Source organism: Arachis hypogaea, chromosome 2 (genome assembly GCF_003086295.3).
Source record: "Arachis hypogaea cultivar Tifrunner chromosome 2, arahy.Tifrunner.gnm2.J5K5, whole genome shotgun sequence".
NCBI classification, from domain to species: Eukaryota; Viridiplantae; Streptophyta; class Magnoliopsida; order Fabales; family Fabaceae; genus Arachis; species Arachis hypogaea.
The window spans coordinates 95,131,336-95,155,735 of NC_092037.1; the positions used below are offsets into that span (position 1 = coordinate 95,131,336).

Here is a 24,400-nt window from a genome sequence, read left to right on the forward strand (position 1 = left end):
CATTTCGCTATCCATACTCCATGTAAAACTTTCCAGTCATGAAGTTGCACTCCGCGAAGAGTGATGCAATGCTGGTCCAGTGGAATGTCTCTTGCTACTCCTGGGGGAGGTTGTGCATACCCAAACTAACGCATCACTCAGTCCACAAGGTGTCGTTCGACACACTCGAACGACAACTATGGAGTAACGATGTCACACACCTCAAGGCATCCATGTAACTCGTCGGGTATGATCAATCCATTGTATGGCCGCCACTCAAATTGTCACATATTATTGGTATATTAGAACCCTAATATTAATGTTTGGAAATAGGAATCACACGAACCCTAAATATTTACCTCCTCCATGTAATCTATATCCTGCCTAAATCTCGCTGCGGTCTTCGATAACCACGTTGTGGTCCGTTCCGAATGACTCCACCTGAAATATGATTCATTGAAAAAATTTTAAAAAGTCACCGTAAATCAAACATGTATCGTGAATATAACGCAGGACTAAAATAGATTTTTGTTACCTCATGACAACTGGTATCTCAGCCGGTGGAAGGGTCTGTCTCGGTACGGGCATAATACAGGGCATTCGCTCCCATACTCAAACAAACAACAGATTAAGAGGGTCATCCATCTCTTTTATATCATACCATGATGCACGACATAGTGCTCTGTAAAGATATGCAAGACATGCTGATCCCCAACTATAAGTATGGATCCGCTCGAAATCGTGAAGCAATGGTAGATACTTCGCATAGACATATGCGGTCGACTTATCTGTGAATAGAGTCGAACCCAATAAACAGAAAATCTGGCATCTGACGTATCTCTTAATAGACTCTTTAGTGTCCAACGGTTCTACGTCTCTGATACGTCGAACCCAACCCAACTTTATATAGGTCTTCGAAGAACTACTGACTTCTAGTTCACGACCGAATATCGCGATGTTCTGGCTCTATAGGAAGTCGCTACTACTATCTGTTCATCCGCTCACATGCTCTCCATTAATGGGTAGACTAAATATATGAGCGACATCTTCCAGTGTCACAGTAACCTCACCCACCGGTAATACAAATGAATTTTTGGCCTGCACCTTTCCACCAGAGCAGCTAATAAGGGGTAAAATCCTCTTATCACCCCAATCCTAAAAAAGTGGAAGAAACCCGTCGAGCGTAAGTGATTTTCGACCATCGAGTTTCACGTCTGTGGCGGATCCAGTTTACGGACCATCAAATTCTTGTTAGGCTTGTTCCACAAAAATATATTTATTAGTTTAAATAAATAATAATTCTTACAAATAATAAATCGATGTCAATATAAATATTGTTATAAACATTCACATTTTTATTATAATATTTATTTATTAAAATATCTAACAAATATTACCATATTTATTTAAAAAAATATTTATTTATTTATTAATATTCAAATTATTTAATAAACTCACAGAAAAATAATTTCATTCTAAGAAAAATAATAAAAAAAATTATATATTAACATTTATTTCTCTAAATATTATAAATAAATATTTATACTTCCACTTCTTTTTTAAATAAATAAATATAAATGATTGATTTTTTCCGAAATCAAAATATTTATTTTTTCAATATTTAATAACGATATATTTTATAAATATTTACATATTTATTATAATATTTATTTATTAAAATTTTGAAAATACATGTTCGACATGCATATTTATTTTCAAAAAGTCAAAATATTTATTTATTTATTAGTATATTCATAACAAAAATTATTCAATATATATTTCATTATAGTATTTTTATAATAGAAAATTAATCTAATTATAACAAAAAAATTATATATTTACGTTTATATAAAATAAAATATAATTATATTTTACAAATAAAAAATTTATTCCAAAATATTCATAAAATACAAAAATAATAATCCTACTATATTTTTATATGATACTAACAATAACAAAATTTTAAAAAAATTAAATAAATAAAAAATATAATTTATCAACTTACATAAAATGTATCCAAATAATTTATAATATGTTTTTCAGATGTCGTATAATTACGTACCATTTTTTTAAATAAATACAAACTAATATTTTTTTCTCTATTTTTTTTAGCACCACTAAACTAAACGATCGTAATCCTTCCTACACTAACAGCAACCCTTCTTCTCTCTAACACACACTAATAGCAACAACCTTTCTTCTCTCTCAAATACTCTAATACATGTAATGTGGGTGAGGGTCTTTTTTTATAGAGCCTAAGAGTAACGTTCGCTGCTTACCGGGATGGAAGAACTGTCGCCTGCATGCAGACAGCCTCCAACATGCCCACCCCGTGTTGCTGCAGCACATTGGGAAGGCGTGGAACTCTGGAAAGCCTAGCTGATTCGCAGGCACCGCGTGTTGCCAGGAAGCTACATGCGCGTCGCGTCACCACGCCCACGATGTGTTGCTGAAGAACTGGCACGCCTCTGACGGACAGCGGTACTATGCCCCCTGCGTGTTGACCGTGACATTTACAAACCAGCAAAGCACCTCCTCCTCAATATTCATCCGAAACACCAATACACTCTCCATATGAAAAATAATTTCTGCCTTATTGCATTATCAAAACATCCGGACAATATTGTGTTGAACATGCTGTATAATTTCTTGAAGATTTTAGTTTCTAAGGTATAGGTTGAAAATTTTTTTGTCTCTAACTTTTTTTTACATATAAAATTGTCTTTTTTACTTAATATTAAATTTTATTACCAAATTAACCTAACCTAAAAAATTATAAAATAAAAAAACAAGAGTGAAAAAAAACAGACGAGAGGGAGAAAGGGAATCACGTGGGGAGAGGGAATCGCCGAGGGGAAGGGAGGGGGAGGGGGAGGGAAGAAGAAGAAGGAGGAGGAAGGGAAGGTGGCAACGACGACGACGCCAACAGATCAACGAGGAGGACATCCGCGCGCATCGCTGTTCTGCTCCTCATCGCTAGCCGCTCGCCGTTGCTTCTCGTCGCTCATCGCTGGTCCATTCTTCTGATGGAAGTGGCAAAAGTGGAAGCTTCCTAATGGAATTCGCTTTATACCCGAAGCTTGGTCTTAGAAACATACTTCCAAATCCCATAGCATCTCAACCATTTTTCAGAACACTAAGCTGGCAGCACTATTCAGGAGTATCATGTGACCTTTTCTTTCAAGGTTCAGTGGGTGGGACAAGCATCCCCAATCTCAAACACCCTCCTCCTTCAAGAGAAAGTTATGCCGACACAGCAAACTCAAACTTCTCTCTCTCTCTCTCTCTCTCTCTCTCTCTCTCTCTCTCTCTCTCTCTCTCTCTCTCTCTCTCTCTCTCTCTCTCTCTCTCTCTCTCTCTCTCTCTCTCTCTCTCTCTCTCTCTCTCTCTCTCCCCTGTCAAGCCAAACATGGGGTTCTAATAACATGTCACCAAGTCTCGGGTTGAATAACATGTTGAATTTCAGTGGTGCACTTGTGACACAACTTGCTACATCATCCCATGGTGAATCCATTCATCAAGTTCCAAATTTCGCATGATATTCGAACAAGATTGTTCTTAATCTACGTCTCAGTCAATTCTCACAGCTTCCCAATAGCCAAGTTCCCGATGAGTTTGATGCACTGCAATCAGGTAGGAGGCATCATGTGAATCTAGAGTAGTTCTGATTCTGATTTTATTTTTCTGCTTCTGATTCTATTGTTGTTGATTCTTCTACTTCTGTTATATCTTTGTTGTTGTTCTTCGGAGTTGAGAGAGATGGTGATGGCTTCTTTTTTTTCTTCTCTTTTACTATTGCTTGCTAGTTGAAATGAATTGTATTTTGATTCTTTGATATTTGTTAGTTGAATTTTTATTGCTGTGGTTAAAATTCTAGTTGAAGAAGAAGAAAAAGAAGAAGATATGCCGGTGTGATGGAAAAAAAAAGAGAATAATAGAAACTGAGTATTTTAGTAAAGAAGGATAAGAGTATTTTGGTTCGAAGGATAATTTTAAAATTAAATTAAATTTTAGGGACGATTTTGTATGAAAAAAAAGTTAAAAACAAAAATTTTTTTAACCTATACCTTAAGAACCAAAATCATACTTAACCCTTTTTTAAAATATGCTCTATGGATGATTCCCATTAGTTTTGAGAAACAAACTACAATATCACAAAAAGCTAGACCAAAGTTTGGATATGCAATATTCCAACTTCAATTTGATTGATTAATTTGTGACTTAAATGTCGTTGAATAGATCATATCCAAAAAAATTGGTCCATTATTAAAAATTAAAACAAACTAACCATAAGAATTTATATGCAATAAAAACAGAGACAATATAATGTAGGAGCACAAATTCAATCAAATAGAACACAAGTTTAATCATATAGAAATAGAATTTATCGTCGCTAGTGTTTCTGTGCACCGCGACATCGCCGTCAAGTGATCATTGTCACATTTTTATGTTAGTGTTGCAAGTGTGAGGAGTGTTGAAGTTAGTCCCACATCAAAGAAAATATGGAAGAGTGAGGAGTTTATAAGATGAGAGACCCATTAACTTGACACCTTAAGGTTTTGAGTTGGATGTGGTATCTTCTCATCTTATGTTCTCTCGCTTGATTCTTCCCCGAAATCTCCCCGGTTGTCGAGAGCTCTCCACAATTCGGCCCAACAAAGTGGTATCAGAGCCGATGGTTAATCGGTCTGGTGGTTTTAAGGGGTATTCAAGGTGAAGCATCGAAAGTCTTCTCGGCAAAGGTGGTCCGGGCGGCGTGTCCCGCGGTGTTTTGCGGCGGTGTGATGGACGAATACTCGTGGTGGTGGAGGAGCTAAAGGGGAGTTGATGCTTGATGTGAAGGCTCACACTTGAGGGGGAGATTGTTAGTGTTGTTACAAGTGTGAGGAGTGTTGAAATTAGTCCCAAATCAAAGAAAACATGGAAGAGTGAGGAGTTTATAAGATGAGTCTGGCTCTAAGTATGCTTTGCTTAGAATTTTCTGTAATTATGAGTGAGAAGAAAAGTGAGAAGTGAAAATGCTTCATGCATAGAAAAGAGGTTAACATTCACAAGTTGAAACATATTGTTTCATCTTTGCTCTAATATGCGAACATTTTGATGAGTGTACAGGAGATAATGTGCCCAATCAAATAGTATATTGAGTATTGACATATAATAAACAATATACATACAATTTTTTCATTAAGAATTCACGGAAAGACTAACTAAGGAGACAAATTGTCTAACAAATCAATTGGTTAGAAACCGTCGTAACGACATTTAACTTTTGTGAGAGGACGAATTGTCATATATATAAATAATCAGAAATTTAAAGTGAAATTTTACTCAAATTAAAACTATAACAAATTTACTCATAAATAAATAAAATTAATTTTGTATTCGTAAAAATGAAAAATCGTCATTTTTACCTCATAAAAACTTAGAATATCAACAAAATTACAAATAAATAAATTTAATATTTGAGTAATTTTATCACATAAAATTTATACAAAACTAATTCCGTTTACTCATAATTAAATATATCACTGTTTTAAAGTTTCAAGGTTAGAAATAATAGTTTTTTTTTTTAAATAACTTCATATATTAAGTTAACTATTTTTCAATTTTCCAAAAAGATAATATCAAATCATGTGCGTTTTATAGTAGGCGACAAGGCATGGCGTCATGGGCATTTCTCTTTTCCATTTTTGTTCTGCAACTTTGGCGATCCACACCATTGAAATTTTGGGAAAAGGGGAATACTTTTTGTATATTAAACATTATCAAGTGACGTATCTTTTCAGCGCCGCAGCATTCAGAAAACGAAGCAGAAGCAAATTATATTATTAAAGCGGCACCACTACTTCGCTTTCTCTTTCTCATCATCTTCATTGGGTTTTCTCGTTGTTCTTTCAAGCTTCCAAGGTACGCTTTTGTTGCAACGCTACCTTCAGCTGTTTTCCCTGTTTTGATCATGTGGAAAGAAAGGAAAGGAGGGATTTTTTTTTTTTTTTTTTCATTTGGGTTTGTAAAGCTTGAAACTTTAACAATCCTTGATTCTGGGTGTTCCCACAACTTTTGATGTTTTGGTTTGATAGCTCCTTTTTGTTAAAGAATTATAATGAAGCAAACAATACTTGAGTATTCCTCATAGTAGTTGAACTTTGGCAGTTTGATTGCTACAAGCAACGGAAGTTGTTCTGACATGCTATGATCAATTGTTGTTTTTGATAGCTTTTTTGCATTTTCTGATTTATTTATTTTTAAAGAATTAATAATCTGTTTTCCCCCTTCTTAGATGGCATGTTTTGATATAGCATTTTAAGTTGTTATTATGATTGCTTTTGTGGTTGTCCGTTGTCTTGAGCTCATTGCCATTGCTACTAACTTGATAAATGGGGGTTGTTGTAGCTGCAACTGTTGTTGCAATATGGCTGCAGTGACTGTTCTATAACTAGTACTGTGGCCACAATTGCAATTGCTGACAATGATTTAAAACGAGGTTAAGTTGCTTTGCTTGGCATACGCCAGGGTTTAAACAAATGCTTGTGTCGGCTTTGCCTTTTGTAATGTCGTCGATGATAAGCTCAAGTGATTAGATCACAATTTACTTCAAACATAGATCATTCGTCTTGATGTAAATGAGTTGAATAGAATTCTCTAGCCTGTAATTATAAATATCGATTGTTTTGGGATTTCAATGCAGCATGTCAGGTATAGCACGTAAAGGCATCCATTACTTGCAGAGACTAAATGCTTCAAATGTATCTACTGCCATGCTAGAGAAAGGTCAAAACCGTGTGATAGAAGCTTCCCTTACACTTATTCGCGAAAGAGCAAAGCTTAAGGCATGCCATCTTTGCTTTTATCTGTGATTTTCAGCGTTGTCTTTTTGTTACATGATGCTGTGTTTTATATGGGTGATTTTCATTATAAGCTTTGCAAGAAGGTAATTTAAACAGAAAGTTGCTTCTTCTCCAGGGAGAACTCGTGCGTGCTCTAGGAGGGGCTATAGCATGTCCATCTCTTCTTGGAGTTCCTTTGGGACATAATTCATCATTCCTTCAAGGGCCTGCCTTTGCACCTCCTCGCATTAGGGAGGCCATTTGGTGTGGTAGCACAAACTCTTCAACCGAAGAAGGTAAGTGTTGGTTTTTCCACAAATGATAGAAGTCTTCTAGAAGGGTTTTCTTTCGCTAGCCTAAATTTTGCATCGTAAATGCATCTTCAAATTATAAATCATTTTTTGCATGAAATCTTGGTAGTAGAAATACTCAAGAATGCAAACCTCTCCTCTAACTTTATAATTGTTGATATTATTTCTTAGGTTGTTAAATTGGACATTTTATGTTGTTAGGATTTAGAATTTCCAATCAACATAGGCATATGATTTCCCTCTTCTTCTAGTTCTTTGTGCCATGAATGTAACCTTCATTTCTACAATTCATTACATGTGAAGCTAAAATGGTCATTGGAAGCAATTTATTTAATGGGATATGACTCACTTTTATTCTGCTCAGTGCCTTCACACTTCTTGCTGAAACTTTGTTTGATAATGATGAGCTTGAGGTGGCTTGGTTCCGGCTTTGCAGGAAAGGTATTAGAGGATCCACGAGTGCTTACTGACGTTGGTGATGTCCCTGTCCAAGAAATTCGAGATTGTGGAGTAGATGATGACAGATTGATGAATGTCATCAGTGAATCTGTCAAGCTAGTGATGGAGGAGGTAATGTACTGATCTGTGAAGTTCTGCTCTGAACACAATCACAGTATTATATTTTTTTTTCTTATTTAATAAACTTAAACTTAGTATAACATGCACTTTAGCCTATTCTTTTGTTTTTTGTTTAATCCAATGAGAGATTTTCCCCACTTGTTTTATATCAGGACTTCGCATTGAAATTTGTTGATTAACCAAATTGTAAAATGTGAGTGCAATTCAGGCTAATTGACGCTTGCTACTTTTTTTTTTCTCCCTGCAATTGCTTCACTTGGGCTATTCATGTATGAATCCAGAAGTAACTGCCATTCTGTTAGCTTATAAGTCTTAAACTATGACATTCATTTACTTGAATCATCTAAAATGGGTGAACACAAGTAGGGAAGGATCCATTTACATGATGATTTATGAGATCAACTCCTTGGTGGCCCCTGAATTTCATATGTTCAATTTATTCTAACCTCACTTAGATTGGAACAATAAATAATTATGCTTTGTAGAATCAGATCTACTATCACAAGTTATCATGCTGTATGAACTAGATGAAGCTTCATTCTCATGTTTTCTACATTCTTCCAGGCTCCATTACGACCCTTAGTTTTAGGTGGTGATCACTCAATATCATATCCAGTTGTTCGAGCCGTCTCTGAAAAACTTGGAGGACCGGTTGATATTCTTCATCTTGATGCACATCCTGATATCTATCATTGCTTTGAAGGAAACAAGTATTCACATGCTTCTTCTTTTGCCCGAATCATGGAGGGTGGTTATGCCAGGCGACTCTTGCAGGCAATTATTTATTTTTATCTTTTAACTCTATATTTTTATAGCATTTGTATCCAAACATTATAAGTTGATTGTGCATTTCCAAAATATAATCCATTGTTATTCTCTATGATCATGTTGTATTATTGTCATCTCATTTAAGCACTTATATTGACTGTCTTCATCAGACTAGTTTTGTTAATTTGTTTTTGTCGCTAACTTGATTTCTTCATGATATTATAATGGCTGATTTTTCTTTACTTATGGTGGTGAATTTTCAATCTTCCTCCATGGTTTTCATCATGTATCATGTGTTCTTAGCAATACATTCCTCAATATATTTCAGGTTGGTATAAGATCAATAACAACAGAAGGGCGCGAACAAGGCAAAAAATTCGGGGTTGAGCAATATGAAATGCGAACATTTTCAAGAGATCGTGAATATTTAGAAAGCCTGGTTTCTCTCTCTCTCTCTCTCTCCACCTTTATTTCTCTTATTTCTTTTCCCCTTAAAACTTTACACACATACATGCACAACTATACACTATATTTCATGCAGTGTTTCTAGATCTTATTGTAATTTTGATGCAATTACAAAGACATATACCTTAGTACCTTAAAATGATACTACTGTTGATTGAATGAACTTCTTTGGATTTCTGTTTCAAATGGATGTTTCCGAATTCCAAGCTGCAAAATGATATTATTCATCAAAAACTGTACAAGATATTTTGCAATTTGGTGTTCCTTGGTTTTAAAACAGAGGTTTTCATTTTGCAGAAACTTGGTGAAGGTGTGAAAGGTGTATATGTCTCAATAGATGTGGATTGTCTTGATCCTGCTTTTGCTCCTGGAGTGTCTCACATCGAACCGGGAGGTCTCTCTTTCCGCGATGTTCTCAACATCCTACACAACCTTCAAGGCGACATTGTTGCCGCAGACGTGGTTGAATTCAATCCGCAACGTGATACAGTTGACGGTATGACTGCCATGGTAGCCGCAAAGTTGGTGAGAGAACTGACTGCCAAGATTGCAAAATGATTAAATCTTCAATGCAATCCTCATTCCTTTAAATAGCTTCTAAGAGTGACATTGAATTTTTGGTTAGTTTCATTGAAATCATTCATAAAAGGGTTTACATGTCCTTGTGCTTTAACTATGAAAAAATGTGTGCAACACACAATACATGTAGTTAGTTCTGTGCAGAACATGTATGTAATAAGTAGATTGCTACTCCTTTATTGTTAGCACAAACATATTTATATTTCTGAGTTTAAATGTTTGAAAAACTATAGAATATCAATGTTGTGAGACCTTATGTTTCTGTAGTCAATTTTAAATGAAGAAGCTTCTTAAGTTAAAGTGGAGAAGTTAATTCCTTAAACATTTTCAAATGTGCAAATTAACTATGTTAACAATGTTTCCATCAATTAACAAGAATCAGTTCAAAGTGCTAAAATAATCATATTGGTATGTTGCATTTTTCTTCTTACATTTTTGCCTCTACAATGAGATGGCTTTAGAGGTATTTTTACCCCGATTTTTCTTGGTCATATTTTTGTTTATAAGAAAGAAACTAGTAAACAAGTGCTGAAGTCTCATGGCACATTGCTATATTTTCTTGCCTAACTAACTCTCATGTTATTCAACCAATAACTTAAAAGAAAATTTGTTACTCTAATCTCAACCTAAATAACAACTTCCTCATTGTTTGCTTCTCTTTTCTCCCATGCTGTTTCCTTATATTTTCTAGCAGATATAATATATACAATCAAGTTCATGGACGTGGAAAAAGCATACAAGAAGAAAAACATGTCCAAATGACCCTTATTTAGATTTGGTGAAATCCAACCAGGTTGTCCATGTTCTGAAGTAATCTTCATTACTATTGTCAAAACAATGTTGGGAACATTACTACCAACTGCCGAAAATGGCATCAACAACCTTATCCCTATACTTTGAAATCCATCAGGTGTTTGTGATGAGAAAAACTCCATTTGTGCAACATATACAAAAGCCTATGCGACTCCAATGAGCACATATTGCCGTGTTTGCCAAAATATACTCAAAGAACTTGTTTCTTCATTATTGCTTTGACTAGCAAGTTCAAGTCTCTTTCTCTCAACAAAGCCAACAACTATCTACTATTACAATTTCTAAACCAATGCCAATTCTTTATTAACTTGCTAAGATGTTTTGGATCTCTTTTCATCAATTTCACGAATAATGGTACTATGAGAGTGTCAAACAGCAAAATAAATATTTTCGTACTTCTCAAATGCGGTCATGTTGGCCAGAGGGATTAAAAATTCAGGAACGTTCTGTCCATCATAGCACCTTGCTCGACAAACAAAGAAAATACTTGTAGTTGTATGAAGATGGCACAGAAAAAGACTGTGACAACAATCTTAAAATATATTTCACTTCTTCAACTTGTGACACAGTGCAAAGATACAAAGAGTTTAGATTTTGATCCTTGCTTAGCAAGGAATTCTTTTCTTCAGTAGAAACAATGATGGAATAATAAAAAAATCTTTGTCACCAATTCAAAATGAAATACATAAATTAGATACAACACAAACTTCTATTAAAATTTTTCCTAAAGTATATCTTTGTCAATCAAAATATTGGTTTAATATAAGTAGTTTTAGATCAAGATTTTTTTTTTTGGGTTTCCCACGGTATTCCCTAACCCAATAGGTCAATGATTAATCTGTCGCGGATCTGAACTCCATTTAAGAGCCTGCCGCTAGTCAATAGATTGTTGTATGCACCCTTAAATTTTATTTTTTACTTTATTAATAATTTACATTGACAATATCTAGTATTCAAATAATTCTATAAATTTTTTTTCTTTTATTGGTTGCCCATGAAATTCCCAACCCGACAGGACAATTAATAATAAGTCACGAATCTGAGTTTCATTTAAGGGTCTGCTGCTGACCAATGAGTTGTTGCATGCACAAACCGAGATTCAAACACATTCGCTTAAGCGGACGAGTAAGTTGACTACTCGACCAACCCAAATTGGTTAGTAATTCTATAAGAGAAACTCTTAGGACCAACAATTTTTAATATTTTTTGCTATCATTTGATCAGTATAAATATTACATTATCTTTAACAAATAAATTTTATTAATTTATGTGTACAAACTCTAAAAAATATAAATACAAAATATATTGATTCGTGTGTAAACTCTGGTAAATATAGGTACAAACTATATACTTACTTTTGTATATAAAACTTCTATAAATATAATCCACAAATATATCAAGAATTAAGATAAAGAAAAGAAGCAGTAAATGACATTTTTATATCCAACACATTCAAGTTCCTTTTTGTTTTTGGTCTTGGTCCAAGGCCAAACAACCCAGCAAAACCGGGCCGGGCAAACCGGATCCCCATCCTGCCCAGGAAGATCCGGAACCTTATCCTAATCCTCTAACACCCGCGTCCCTCTCTGCAACTCTCTCAGTCTCATGGCTTACGTCAGCTGCGCCACCGTTGCCACTTCTAGTCCGCCATCGACGCCAGAGGCTGCGTTGACACCCTTTCACCCCCGCCCCTTTGCCTCGAAGCATCGGTTCTTCTCTGTCCTAATCCATCGTGTCCGCAGGTGAAGCCGCCGTCAACCGCATCTCCGCCGCTCTTCTGCATCGCCAACAAAGCTCCCGTTGGATCCCCGGCTGTTTCCAGTCTCTCATTCCCTGCTTGGCTGCCGTGGCTGGGTGTGTTGGTGTTATTTACAGTGGCGTTTCTCCTCTCCGGCGAAGTCACATCAGCATGGTTGACGACTGAAAGAGGATTATGAATTCCCGAATTTTGCATCAGGTTCCTCCGCGAAGTTCAGATTCCGTTGCCTCTGATTTCTGGAATGCACTGTGTTTTGAGTCTCGCACAGTAAATGGCTTCGATTGGAGCATCTGAACTGGTTTGTAGCCTCCCTCTCCTCAGTTGTTCTGCTATCTCTCGTGGGGCTTCAAATTAGCGCCCTTCTCATTGCTTCTGCTTCTGCAGCTAGGCTGGAATAAGCTCTGATTCTCATTGATTCTTCTGTTAACAGTCGACCTGAGTTATCCCGAATCACTACCGTAGTTGCTCCCTCCGCCATCGATCGTCTATACGCAGCATCTACATTGGCCTTCAGCCAGTTCCCCGGTGGAGGTCTCCGGGTAATACTATTCTGGTTTTGTCTGAGCTGCTCCTTTTTTTTTTCATTGCTTCCCTGATTTCTAATTCTAGGATTTTTAGATTTTAGCTCTGATGATGGTAGCACTAGGATTGGGCTTAAGAGTTTTGAAATATTTCAAGGTATTTTTGGTACATTGATGACCCATGGTAAAGTTTAACAAAAATATGTAGTTGGGTCTTTGGCCCAAATTGACTCTCCAAAAATGGTGTGTTTCTACTTTCCACAACTTTAGTCGTTATTAGTTCCCCTATCTCGTTAAGCTTGGTCTGCTTCATCTGTGCCATACAGTAATCAGTAGAACTACAAGTAGTGCCAATGGCTTCTCCATCGGCATTTTCGCGCCTTAACCTTCTCCTCCCGAAACCTTCTCTTTTTGCCGCCAATTTCCGCAGAACCCAATTCCATTTCTTCCCCACTCTTTCTTCCCGCACCATCTCCTCCTCCTCCTCCTCCTCCTCCTCCTCCTCCTCCTCCCTAACATGCTCTTCTTATTCTAATTCTTCTATGAAAGAGCTCCAAAACCCAACCCCAAAACGCGACAACCACTTTGTCGTTTTGGGCATTGAAACCAGCTGCGACGACACTGCCGCCGCCGTTGTATGTATTTTTCTCTCTTTCTTTTTATTAAATGAAAAAGTATATGTTACCAAGAAAGAGTCTGTCAACTATTACCAACACGTGATAAATTAGGATTAAACCATGATTAACTTAGATGTGGCTTTATTTAGTAGATGGACTTCATGTCCAGCCCAACTCAAGTTGGTAGATTTTGGCAGATAAAAAGTTGGTAACGTAGCACTACTGTAAATAAATATGTTCCCTGCCTTAAAGTTTACTACTTTTTATTTTATTTTTGGCCCCTCAAGTTATTATTATTATTATTATTATTATTATTATTATTATTATTATTTGAAGTGTTTCAAGAGTAAATAAAAGATACATGTGGTTAAGATAAAAAAAAAGATTTAAAAAAAAAGGTATTATTTATCCTTTTTGTAATACTTTAAATGACCACTTGAACCAATTTAACTAATTTGATGTACCCTGGCCAAAAAATGGTATGCTTTATTTTGGTGACGAAGATTAATGTTTGAACTATTATGGTTGTTGTTGAAATATATGCCTGCCTTTGAACGAAATTTGATGCCATCATAATGCAACGAGATCAATATAAAGCTAGTGTTGATTATAAGGATTAAATTAACCTTCTTTTTATTTGTTGATTTCTGATTATTTTTATATTGCTATTCTTATGGTTTGTGTGGTTTCAGGTGAGAAGCAACGGTGAAATTCTGAGTCAAGTCGTGTCTTCTCAGGTATTGTCTTGTTTTCCAATCAACTTTTATGCATTCTCAAACCAACGTTTTATACCTGCTTTACTTCTGTTAACAATTTCTATTTTGTGGTTAAGTTAATGGCAATTTGCATTAATCACATAATTTACATCAGTATATTATTCATGGAATTTACTTGATTGACAAGAACATTGTGCAGTGTTAAGTGTTAACCACTTGTGTCATGATTATCGGTTAACATTAGGTGATAATATCTCATTTTATTATTTTTGTTAAAAATTTCTGTCTCTTCACTTATTAGCTTTAACAAACTTATCTTTCTCTCTAACTATTTGAATTTTCATAGTTAAGGCAGATCTGCTAACGAAATATGGAGGTGTCGCTCCAAAAATGGCAGAAGAAGCTCACTCGCAGGTTATTGACCAGGTACAGGAACGGAACTTGATTTACTATAAATGGTTCACTTAGTGATTGATCTGGAATTGACATAGACAAAATCTTTTTGCTTATTTATTATAGGTTGTGCAAGAAGCTCTTGATAATGCTTACATGACTGAGAAGGATCTTACTGCAGTTGCTGTTACTATTGGTCCTGGTTTAAGTCTTTGCCTTCGTGGTAATACATTATATTTAATTTCAATATATTTCATTATATATGCCATGGAATGGATTCTATGTATTAAGCAAGGTACTGCCTGGTTAGTGTTATGTTAAGTTTCACTTTTCTGGCTAGTGCTTCCATGGAATGCTCAACAATTCTTCTTACACTATGCAGTTGGAGTGCAGAAGGCTCGACAAATTGCTGGGTCCTTTAAGTTACCAATTATTGGCATACATCACATGGAAGCACATGCTCTAGTAGCCAGGTACATATATAATAGCTTTTTAATGAATATGTATTTTCTGCAAAAGTAATTCAGAGGCATGCTTGCAATATCTGGGATGGCAACTAACTATCTGTATTGTTTTGGCTTCTGAATTTGATTGCACGTTTGTAATATCCCATAGAATATTTTTGTCTTTCTTTGTGAGGCATACATATCGTTTTGTTTCAGGTTAACTGAGAAAGATTTACAGTTTCCATTCATAGCCCTACTAATATCAGGTAATATTAAGTTGTTCCTGTTCCAAGTTCTCGTTTTTCATTTATTGATAAGTGATGGTTTTCTTCTATACAGTTGATCTAATTTCATTTTTTTTCTCTGAGTGATGGAAACACTCTTTGGGCAGCGATGTAAAACTTATATAGTTATATTGGGTTTTCACCGAAGTATCCAACAGCTTAATGATGTGAAAACTTTACTATTTTGACTTAGCTAGAGTACAAGCTCATGTTAAAAATTTTCTTATTCCCTTTTGTGGTGATTTTTGTTGGCTATTGGAACCTTTCTCCTTAATTATTGTTTCGTATTATCTTTGTCCATAACTTGTCATGTAGAGGATAGTTTTCATATTTAACTTCCATTCTTCTCTCAACAATTTGTGTTCCTCCATTGCCCTCCCAAACAAGCACCAAAATTTTGTTTACATAATTGTACATTCAAGTCAAATGTTTGAATTTTTGCTTATTTTTGTAAATGGAGATGGTCCTTCTTGTATAGATTCTTTACTCGGAACATTTCAATGCATTGCAAACATATGATTTGATGGTGTCACTGCTGACTATTACATGTGACTATCTTCTCTGATGATGGCATATACTGTTTTGTAGGGGGACATAATCTACTCATTCTAGCTCGTGATCTTGGGCAATATGTACAACTTGGAACAACAATAGATGATGCAATTGGTGAAGCATATGACAAGACAGCCAAATGGCTTGGACTTGATTTGAGGAGAAGTGGTGGTCCTGCTATAGAGGAGCTTGCTAAGGAGGGGAATGCCAAATCAGTAAGCTTTTCAGTAAGTATTCTTAGAATATTATATTCCACCCTTCTTTGGTTTTCCCATCTGACATGACTATGGTGGTTGTTATGCTTCTAGTGGAGATTTTAAGTTCACTCCTATTTTTATTTTAGGTTCCAATGAAGCAGCACAAAGATTGCAACTTTTCCTATGCTGGTCTAAAAACCCAAGTAAGGTTGGCAATTGAATCCAAAAAGATGTACGTAAGTATTTTCTGCTGTTTCTATTATATTTTTTATTTTATAAAAATTATGGGGGGAGCTAGGTCATAACTCATAAACCTAGTAGAAGCTGGATAATCTATCTTTTATATCATTGCATGTGCTCTGTTATATTTGTTTGCCATACTATATAAAAGATTTCTGCTTTGAAGTTGAGTAAGTGACTGGTTTCTGATGTGCTTCCTTTATAGCTTTACTTTTGTTTGGCTTTGCTCATGTAAGGAGGATCTCCTGTTCTCCCAAATACATGTGTATTTCCTCTCTGGCTGGCTGATATTCTTCTTTTATCAATAAATAAATAAATAAAAGACTGATTTCCACATTCTGTTAGTGTTAGCTTCATGTAGTCAGATAATAAAAGAATGATGTTGCTTGTTGCAAAAGCATTTTTGTGTAGTAGTGATAAATTATGCAATCATCTTTCAATTTATTGTTATGTACATATGAGGATATGGGCTACGGGCTTTTTTGCAGTGATGCCAACATCCCTATTTCTTCTGCAAGTAAAGAAGATCGATTGGCCCGGGCTGATATTGCTGCTGCTTTTCAGGTTAGTTACGTTTTTGTAGGTTTTGTACATTATGGCATGCGAGACCTGTCTTCCGTATCAGGTCTAGATAATGACTTGGTTGAAATTACTGCATCTGCTCTGTCTTGATCATCTTTAATTTGTGTCTAATTGATGTCTTATTTCTACATGTGGTCAGCGAATTGCAGTGTTACATCTTGAGGAAAGGTGTGAACGTGCAATCCAGTGGGCATTGAAGATGGAGCCTTCTATAAGACACCTGGTAGTTTGAAGTCTGAGTAGTTTCTTTCTTCAATCCTTCCTTTTCTATTTATTTTACATCGGAAAATCTAAATGACTTTATATTTTATGCCATCTATTGCAGATTATCTCTGGTGGTGTTGCATCAAATCATTATGTTCGATCTCGGCTTGATATGGTTGTGAAGAAGAATGGCTTGCAACTTGTATGCCCTCCTCCCCGGCTTTGTACTGACAATGGTAATAATATAGTTTTTTAGTTGCTATTAGTAGCAAGTAGTCAAAGTTCTCAAAAAAGCAAATTAGGTTGTTATCTTTTGTTGATGCATGAAAGATAGCTTTTATTTATTTATTTTAAGCTTTTTGTTGAACTGGATAGGTGTAATGGTAGCTTGGACTGGCATTGAGCACTTCCGCATGGGAAGATATGACCCTCCTCCACCTGCAGAAGAACCAGAAAACTTTGTGGTGTGTTTTCTTAGCTAAACAATTTGCTTTCCTATCACGACTCAATGGATTTGGATGCTATGATTCATTTAGGGGGAAAGATTATAGTTAATGGTATTTTACAGAATCAACATGCTCGATTATTGTAGCCCAGCTCATAGAAAATGTTGAATTCATTTCTGAGTGATCAGTTTTATCTGCTCTCATGGATTACAAACTTGAGTTGCTTTTGCTGCCGTTGTCTTATTATATTCCATATTCAATTCATTCTTTGTCCTACTAAGAAAATGTGAGGATCTAGGCTGTTTTTAAATGAACCTCCTAGATGTTGACGAGGTAATAGTAAAAAGTTAACATTTAGTGTCAGAATTTTCATCTGTTGCTACATGTTATACTTGTTTCCTCAATCACTGATTCTTTCAACTGTGATTCATTTCAGTATGATTTGCGGCCGAGGTGGCCACTAGGGGAAGAATATGCCGAAGGAAGAAGTGACGCACGCTCAATAAGAAGGGCTCGTCTTCATCCATCTCTTACGTCTATAATTCAAGCATCATCACAGCAGTGACATTGCATGTACTTCCATGTTGCTTCAGCCTCTTCATGAAGCTCTGCTGCACTATTTTTGATGGGCTGAAATGTACTAAAACACATAATGTGTCAAGTCTGATGCTTTTTTTGGGACCCTGTCAATTAGCACCATACCAATGTCCCAAGAAAATTCAGCCAAGCAATGTCATCATAGGGTAAAAAAAGGTGGGTGAAAGTGAAAATTGAAAAGAGAGGTTATTAGATTAAATTAGAGTGATGCTATCACTATTCTATTTTTTTTTTTTAAAAAAAGAAAGATTGATTTATAGCTTGAATTCTTAAGGCAATTTGTAAATGTTGTAGCACAAAATGTTTTGTAATTATTCTATCCGCCAAACTGTGGTGGCACTGGTCTTTTTTCTGCATAATCTCCAGATATATATTGTATGTTTTTCACATTTCCCATTTTTTAAGTTTCGTTGTTTATATGTTGAGAAAAATTTGAGGGCCAACAATTTTAGTTTATATGGGCCAAGTGGCCAGCAGTCTAACACTTTTAGTCAATTAGTGAAATTTCTCTCCTCTTTTTAAATATAATAATTTTATGGGTTAGTTTGATTGATAAAACTATAGAAGTATATTATAAATCAATTTGAGTCGATCAAATCATCAGCTCATTTGGAGTATTTGGAGTTTGAATTTATATATGTACCAATTTGTTAGTCAACCAGAGTTTAAATTCGTAATGAATTAAATTAATTCTTGGTAGTTCCGTAATATTATAAAAAAAAAACTAAAATAGTATTACATTACAATTCTAATCATCCAAAATATGCAAGATTCTAAAAATCGATTCGAATTGATCGGTCGAATTGGTTGAATTACAAACCAACAAAAAAAAAAAAAAACAAATCGGTAAGATGTTAAAATTGAAAATTTAAAAGCCGTTCTTGATTGTTAAATCGGTTGAGAATCGGTTGATCGAACCGAATCGTGACCCGATTGGTTTTTTGAATGAAGCTTAGACGGCGTCGTTTTATAGCACATTAGGGCATAGGAGGACCCCTAGCAGTCTCAGCCCTAAGCCCCTGCCCCTAACCAAAACGCGCTCCTGTCTCTCTCACACTCAGCCAGTTCGAGCCCCTGCTCCTCCGTCATTTTCGTCCATCCACCGCTTGATACCGCCGCCGACGCAATTGCGAACTTGGAAGCCACTGTCGAGGTGTCGCATCTTCCGTCGCAACTTCCTTCCCCTCCATCGCGCAGTCACCGTCGCAACATCGAAGCCTCCATCGCGCAGTCGTCCCGCCGGCGTCAGCTCTGTTCCACCTTCAGCATTCGATCGTGCTCCACTGTTTCTTGTCCCCCTCTTGCGCCAGCTCTGCGCTGTTCTACGCTCCCTCAGTTCCTGGTATTCAAATTTTTTTTAACTATAATTGAATAATTTTTCATTAAACTATTAATTTTTGTTGTTAATTTTGTGAACTGTGAACTATTAATTTTTTTTGTGTATCAAAATAAAAAATGATCTTTAAAAATTAATATTGTACCTGTAAATATGATGTTATAGTTTTGAGATACAAAAATATTTTCCTTCTTTTAGTACAATACATAAATAAATGCCAATGAGCTATAACTCAAATAGCATAGTCTTCTCATACTCATTTAAATCGAATCTCCCTATCTTCGATAAAAAAAGAGTAAATACCCTTTCCGGCCCCTGTCCATTTTGAAAATTGACTACACGTCCCCTAACCTTTATAAATTATCAAATCGGCCCTTATCCATTTACTCCGTGATACCAATTAGCCCTTGAATTGGTTTCTCCGTTCAAAGTCGACGGAAAACGCTGAGGTGTAACGTGCAGCCCATGACGTGGCGTTGGATCATCAAATGTGGATTGCTCTGTAGGCATGTGGACAAATAAGCCCCTGCAGACTCAGCAAAGCGACGTCGTTTTAAAGAGAAGTCATTTTGCTCGTTTAGGGCGAAATCCCAGTCTCCCCATTTCTGAACCCTAAGACTAGTGCATGAAGCATGAGCGATCCAGAGCAATCTTCAACCTCTAACACACGCCGTGTCTAGAGGAAGAATTTGGTGGGTTCGAGTAGCAATGCAAGTGAGGGCAAGAAGGCCAAGTTCCAGCACCCTAAATGCAAGTGTGGCACCTATGCAGTCATGCAACAGTCTGGGACAGCTAAGAACCCAGACAGAATCTTCCTGGGTTGTTCCTACTATGGCGTAAGTGTGCACCCATCTTCAGTTTATGTAATCAACTTCCTACGTTGTTTAACAAGTTGTATTCACTATAATGGCAATTGCAGATGGAGTAAAGTCACTGCAACTTTTTTGTTTGGCTGGATGAACTGATTGCTAAACGTTTTAGTAATGAAGATGACAATGATGTTCAAGGAAGAATGATGAGGATGGAGAAAAGGTTGGAGAAACTGGAATTCAAGATTGAAGATGAATATGAAGCAAAATAAAAAAATGTAGTAATAGCCATAGTGTGTTTGTTATGCTGGCAATGTTAATTGTATTAACAACAATTGTGTTTGTAGTGTTTTAGGGTATATTGTGTTACTTTAAGAGATGCATGGATATCTGTTAAGATTTGGGTTAATTTGCTATTAATTGTAGATTCTAAATTAATTGAATGTGAATTTTTCTTTGTAATAATATAAAGGCTGAACCCAAAATAACTCTGCACAATGCTGTATAAGCTAAAAGCATAATGTTTATATTCATACAGCTAAGCACAAAGGCATTTACATAGTGAGCCAAAATCATTAGCACATGTCTGAATTCACAAAACAAAAAACATGTTCCATATTGTTTAGTGTATTACTTCTAATAATTTGACAACCAAAAAAACTTTACACCAAAATATTCATAACTATAATTAGGATTATGTCATTTCTGAAGTCTTGGTGGCCTAAACCCATACGTTGGCTTGAATTTGTGGGGTGCATTTAGGCCTGGTGTGGGGATAAACATGAAGGAAGTTGTGGCTGTCCCTGAGTCAGTTGCTCCTTCAGGTGGAAGTTGTTGCTGAGTTGATGCTTGTGAGTTTTGGGTTGTTGCTTACTGTAGAGGTGGCTGAACTATTGGGGCTGTGGCCTGCTGTTGATGGTGGTGCACTGTAGGTGCTGGAGGTCTAGTTATAGCTTGCTTGGGTCTGAAATTTGGCCCGTGGTTGAGTGCAGTTGGGGTAGCAGGGTTTGAGGGCTCAGTGTTGTAGTCCACACCCTAAACCACATGAAAACAATTCAATTTATTGTATATGCTCTTGGGCCAATTAATTTTATAGTTAAAGGGCATGAATCTGTAAAATAAGATTACCTCTACTGGTGGTTGGGCAGGATGTGAAGATTGAGTGTCAACCCTTGTCTCTTGTTGGACTGAGTGAGTGTTAGAGGTCTTTGAGACTTTTTTTTCTTTTGCCTTTTTGCTTTACCCTATGAAAGACATATGAAAAGCAAAGTAAGTACAGCCATGATAGAAAAAAAAACTTAAGTTTAGGGTCTCAGACAAAAAACTACCACTGGATCAATAGATGTGACAGTAACATTTTGGGGAACATTGCTTCCAACTCCTTTCCCGGCCTGTGCAAATCCAAAAATAACAATCTCAGCTACTATATTACTCAATTGAATAGAGGAAATAACAACTACTACAAGGGGAAAGAAAAATATGTAAAACTCCTTTTACCTATGCTTCCTGCTGATCTGGAGGTGGCTGTGATGATTGATTTCCAGTTTGTTGTTACTTTGCCTTCTTTCGTTTTAGCTGCCAATTCGGATTTGCAGGAGGTCCTTTGCAAGTCATGTGGTAGTGTCCCTTTTGCCCACATTTACTGCACGTGACTTGGAATGACTTCCTCACCTTGTGACCTTGCTGCTGCATTTGTGACTCAGCCACCACATCAACAGCCCTTTTTTTGGTTGGTCTCCTAGGGGGTCTCCTAATGATTGGTGCCTCTGGACGCAGCCTGTTTGTTTCTTCCCAAAATTCCTCAGAATTCACTGATTTAATGGAGTCCCCATAAGTAGCCCGAACAGCTTCCATTGTAAGCCATTTATGTGCAAAATCCTCTGGCTTCAGCCCTTGTTTCCTTAACCTTGAGATAGCAGCCACTGCATGCTTGTAAGGCAACCCTGGTAGGATAGATACATAAATGACTTTTACTCAATCAATATTTACTTAAATCATTGCCAAGAAATGAGTTGATGAATAAATCTATTAGTTGCCAAACGTTGCAAGCACATGTTTGCCTTTGCAAATTAACAGCCACTCTGGTCTGGTACCTCTGGACTTCAAACAATACCCTTGCCTCATCCCCAGCCCACTCTGCTGTCTACTTATTGCTCTCAGAAATGATGTACTCATCCAGCCTTAGTTGTTGAACTGGAGCCAATTTACCCTTGCATTTGCTTATTCTGTGCTTGTGCCCTGCCATCTTTCGCATAATGTAACTTCGAAACTCCTCGCACATAGTTAAAATCGGTTTCTCTCTATACTCCACGATCTTGGCATTCCAAACTTCGCGCATGTTATTGGTGATATTGTCACACTTCGGCCCATGGCTAAAGTAAGCCTTCGTCCATGCACCAGGATCAAACTTCCGTAGATATTCCCAAGAATCCTTGTTCGCCTTCTTCACAAGTTCCATTAAGTCTTTGAATTCTCTCATTGTTGTGCTCTTAGCAGCCTTCCAAACTAGCCCTTTTGTGTGCTTGTCCTTAAATTGCTTGATGAAGTTTTTCCATATATGTAAGACACAATTCCTATGATGGGCTTGTGGCATTACCTCATGCAATGCCTTAGCCAACCCCTGCAATAACAATTCATAAGAACAGTTGAATTAACAAGTAAGCACAGAACACAAATCATATAACAAAAAGGAAACACAAAGAAAGAAGTAATATAATCTTCTACTGGTCAGACATGAAGTTCCACCCATTGGCAGCCACAGAACCAAGATCATCATGCAAGATTGAAAGAAACCATTTCCAGTAATCAGTGTTCTCAGCTTCAACTACAGCAAATGCTATAACAAAGAAACTATTATTGGCATCCTGCCCCATAACTGACAACAGATGACCACCAAAGTACCCTTTTAAGAAGCATCCATCCAATCCGATCAAAGGGCGACAGCCCGCCTTGAAACCTTTCTTGCAAGCATCCAGTAAAATGTACAACCTATTGAAGAGTGGACGACCCTCCGGTTGAGGAATTACATCAATCATACCAGTGGATCCAGGATTGCTTCTGTGAATTTCATTTAAGTAGTCATGTAGCTTTCCATATTGTTCTCGCTCCTTTCCAATTGCTTATTCTCTAGCAGCTTTCAAGGCTCTGTATATCATCCTATAGTTGATATGGACATTATAGTCATGCTTCATGTGCTCTAGTGCCTCTTTCGGAGTCATTAGAGGTTGAGTTACCAACCTTTTTACCAACTTACTTGTCACTCATGCTCTATCAGCCATGTTACTGCTCAAATTCCTACCACAGTTATGCTCTCCAATGAATGTCTTGATTTGAAAACTTAGACTCTGATTATTATGAGAGCAAAACACCAGCCATGGACAACCCTCCTCAGCACACCTTTCTCTAATCCTCGTTGGCTCATTCTTCAAATACATAAGCTCTTTTCCCTCATATACAAAGTAATTCTTAAGTGCTTGCTTGAACATTGCCATGGTCTCAAAGTGTTGTCCAACCTGAAACTGAACTTCACCATACTCTGCATCCTCATTGAAATCAGGATATCTTGCCTTATGCTCCTCATCTGAGTCAGAAATTGGGAAGTTAAATACCTCAAACTCATATTCATATGGCTTTTTCAGGTCTGAGTCTAATTCCTCAGCCACTGGATCTGAATTGGGCTTATCCCTTGCCTCATCATTTGGGTCAACATCAGCTGGCCCATTACCTTGATCTCTACTAAGCCCACTGTTTGGCTCATTGTCTGCTTCTTGTTGGGATAGAACATGTTTTCTTTTTCTTCCAACATACCTCTTTGCCTTCTTCTTCTTAGTCCTAGGAGACATGTCCTTATCACCAAAACTACCAGGTGGCACATTCTTCTTCTTTTTAGGTGTCTGTTGTCTAACACAACTCTTCTTCCTAGCACCTTTTTGTCCAGCATCCATTGCCTCTTTCATTCTCACACTAGGCTGCTTCTTTCTCACACTCTTTCTCTGTACATTTACTTCCTCATCACTACTACTACTATCAGATTCTAATCCAGTTGGAGGGGGTTTGTAGGGTTCGTCTTCAGTTGTTTCATATCCGTCATCGGAAGAAGGTGAATCTACCTTAACAACATCAGGCCCATATACTGGTTGACTAATATCATGCTCAAAGTAAATAACTAGCAAATTCGACTCCACATTCTCCATCTTTTTTATCACACATTTCATTGATTTCTTTATCCCCTTTTAGAACATGCAACTCAGACTTTAAATCAAGGGCACTGCCATCATACCAATACATCTGTTTGTAACTTGTATACCCTAAACCCTTGAACATTTCCTCCAAATCCTTGAAATTAACATAATCTATGTCTAACGGAGAAAATGTCTCAAC

General features: G+C 36.6%; 2 protein-coding genes across 3 annotated transcripts; both read left to right on the forward strand.

Annotated features, from left to right (window-relative positions):
- Nucleotides 1-5,593: 5,593 nt before the first annotated feature.
- LOC112752597 (arginase 1, mitochondrial) lies at nucleotides 5,594-9,808 on the forward strand. Its single transcript, XM_025801557.2, has 7 exons — nucleotides 5,594-5,886; nucleotides 6,668-6,809; nucleotides 6,943-7,102; nucleotides 7,554-7,687; nucleotides 8,261-8,470; nucleotides 8,793-8,903; nucleotides 9,227-9,808. Exons 2-7 carry the CDS (start codon nucleotides 6,669-6,671, stop codon nucleotides 9,485-9,487), a joined length of 1,017 nt encoding a protein of 338 aa, XP_025657342.1. The 5' UTR covers nucleotides 5,594-5,886; nucleotide 6,668; the 3' UTR covers nucleotides 9,488-9,808.
- Nucleotides 9,809-11,911: 2,103 nt separating this feature from the next.
- LOC112752613 (probable tRNA N6-adenosine threonylcarbamoyltransferase, mitochondrial) lies at nucleotides 11,912-18,264 on the forward strand. Of its 2 annotated transcripts, none has more exons than XM_025801558.2 (14): nucleotides 11,912-12,378; nucleotides 12,465-13,236; nucleotides 13,911-13,955; nucleotides 14,286-14,360; nucleotides 14,454-14,550; nucleotides 14,710-14,800; nucleotides 14,990-15,039; nucleotides 15,646-15,836; nucleotides 15,953-16,038; nucleotides 16,535-16,610; nucleotides 16,768-16,851; nucleotides 16,954-17,068; nucleotides 17,208-17,296; nucleotides 17,715-18,264. In XM_025801558.2, the coding sequence occupies exons 2-14, from the start codon at nucleotides 12,955-12,957 to the stop codon at nucleotides 17,841-17,843; spliced, it is 1,410 nt and encodes a 469-aa protein (XP_025657343.1). In that variant the 5' UTR covers nucleotides 11,912-12,378; nucleotides 12,465-12,954; the 3' UTR covers nucleotides 17,844-18,264. The 2 variants fall into 2 exon arrangements, with proteins under 2 accessions (XP_025657343.1, XP_025657344.1); XM_025801559.2 differs by having other exon boundaries at nucleotides 11,925-12,378; nucleotides 12,511-13,236.
- The last annotated feature ends 6,136 nt before the right edge of the window (nucleotides 18,265-24,400 follow it).

Coding starts and splice junctions, on each gene's coding strand:
- LOC112752613 (XM_025801558.2), top strand. CDS start 12,955: ATGGCTTCTCCATCGGCATTTTCGCGCCTTAACCTTCTCCTCCCGAAA. Junction 13,956..14,285: donor GTCAAGTCGTGTCTTCTCAG/GTATTGTCTTGT, acceptor TTCATAGTTAAG/GCAGATCTGCTAACGAAATA. Junction 16,611..16,767: donor ATATTGCTGCTGCTTTTCAG/GTTAGTTACGTT, acceptor ACATGTGGTCAG/CGAATTGCAGTGTTACATCT.
- LOC112752597 (XM_025801557.2), top strand. CDS start 6,669: ATGTCAGGTATAGCACGTAAAGGCATCCATTACTTGCAGAGACTAAAT. Junction 6,810..6,942: donor GCGAAAGAGCAAAGCTTAAG/GCATGCCATCTT, acceptor CTTCTTCTCCAG/GGAGAACTCGTGCGTGCTCT. Junction 7,688..8,260: donor TCAAGCTAGTGATGGAGGAG/GTAATGTACTGA, acceptor ACATTCTTCCAG/GCTCCATTACGACCCTTAGT.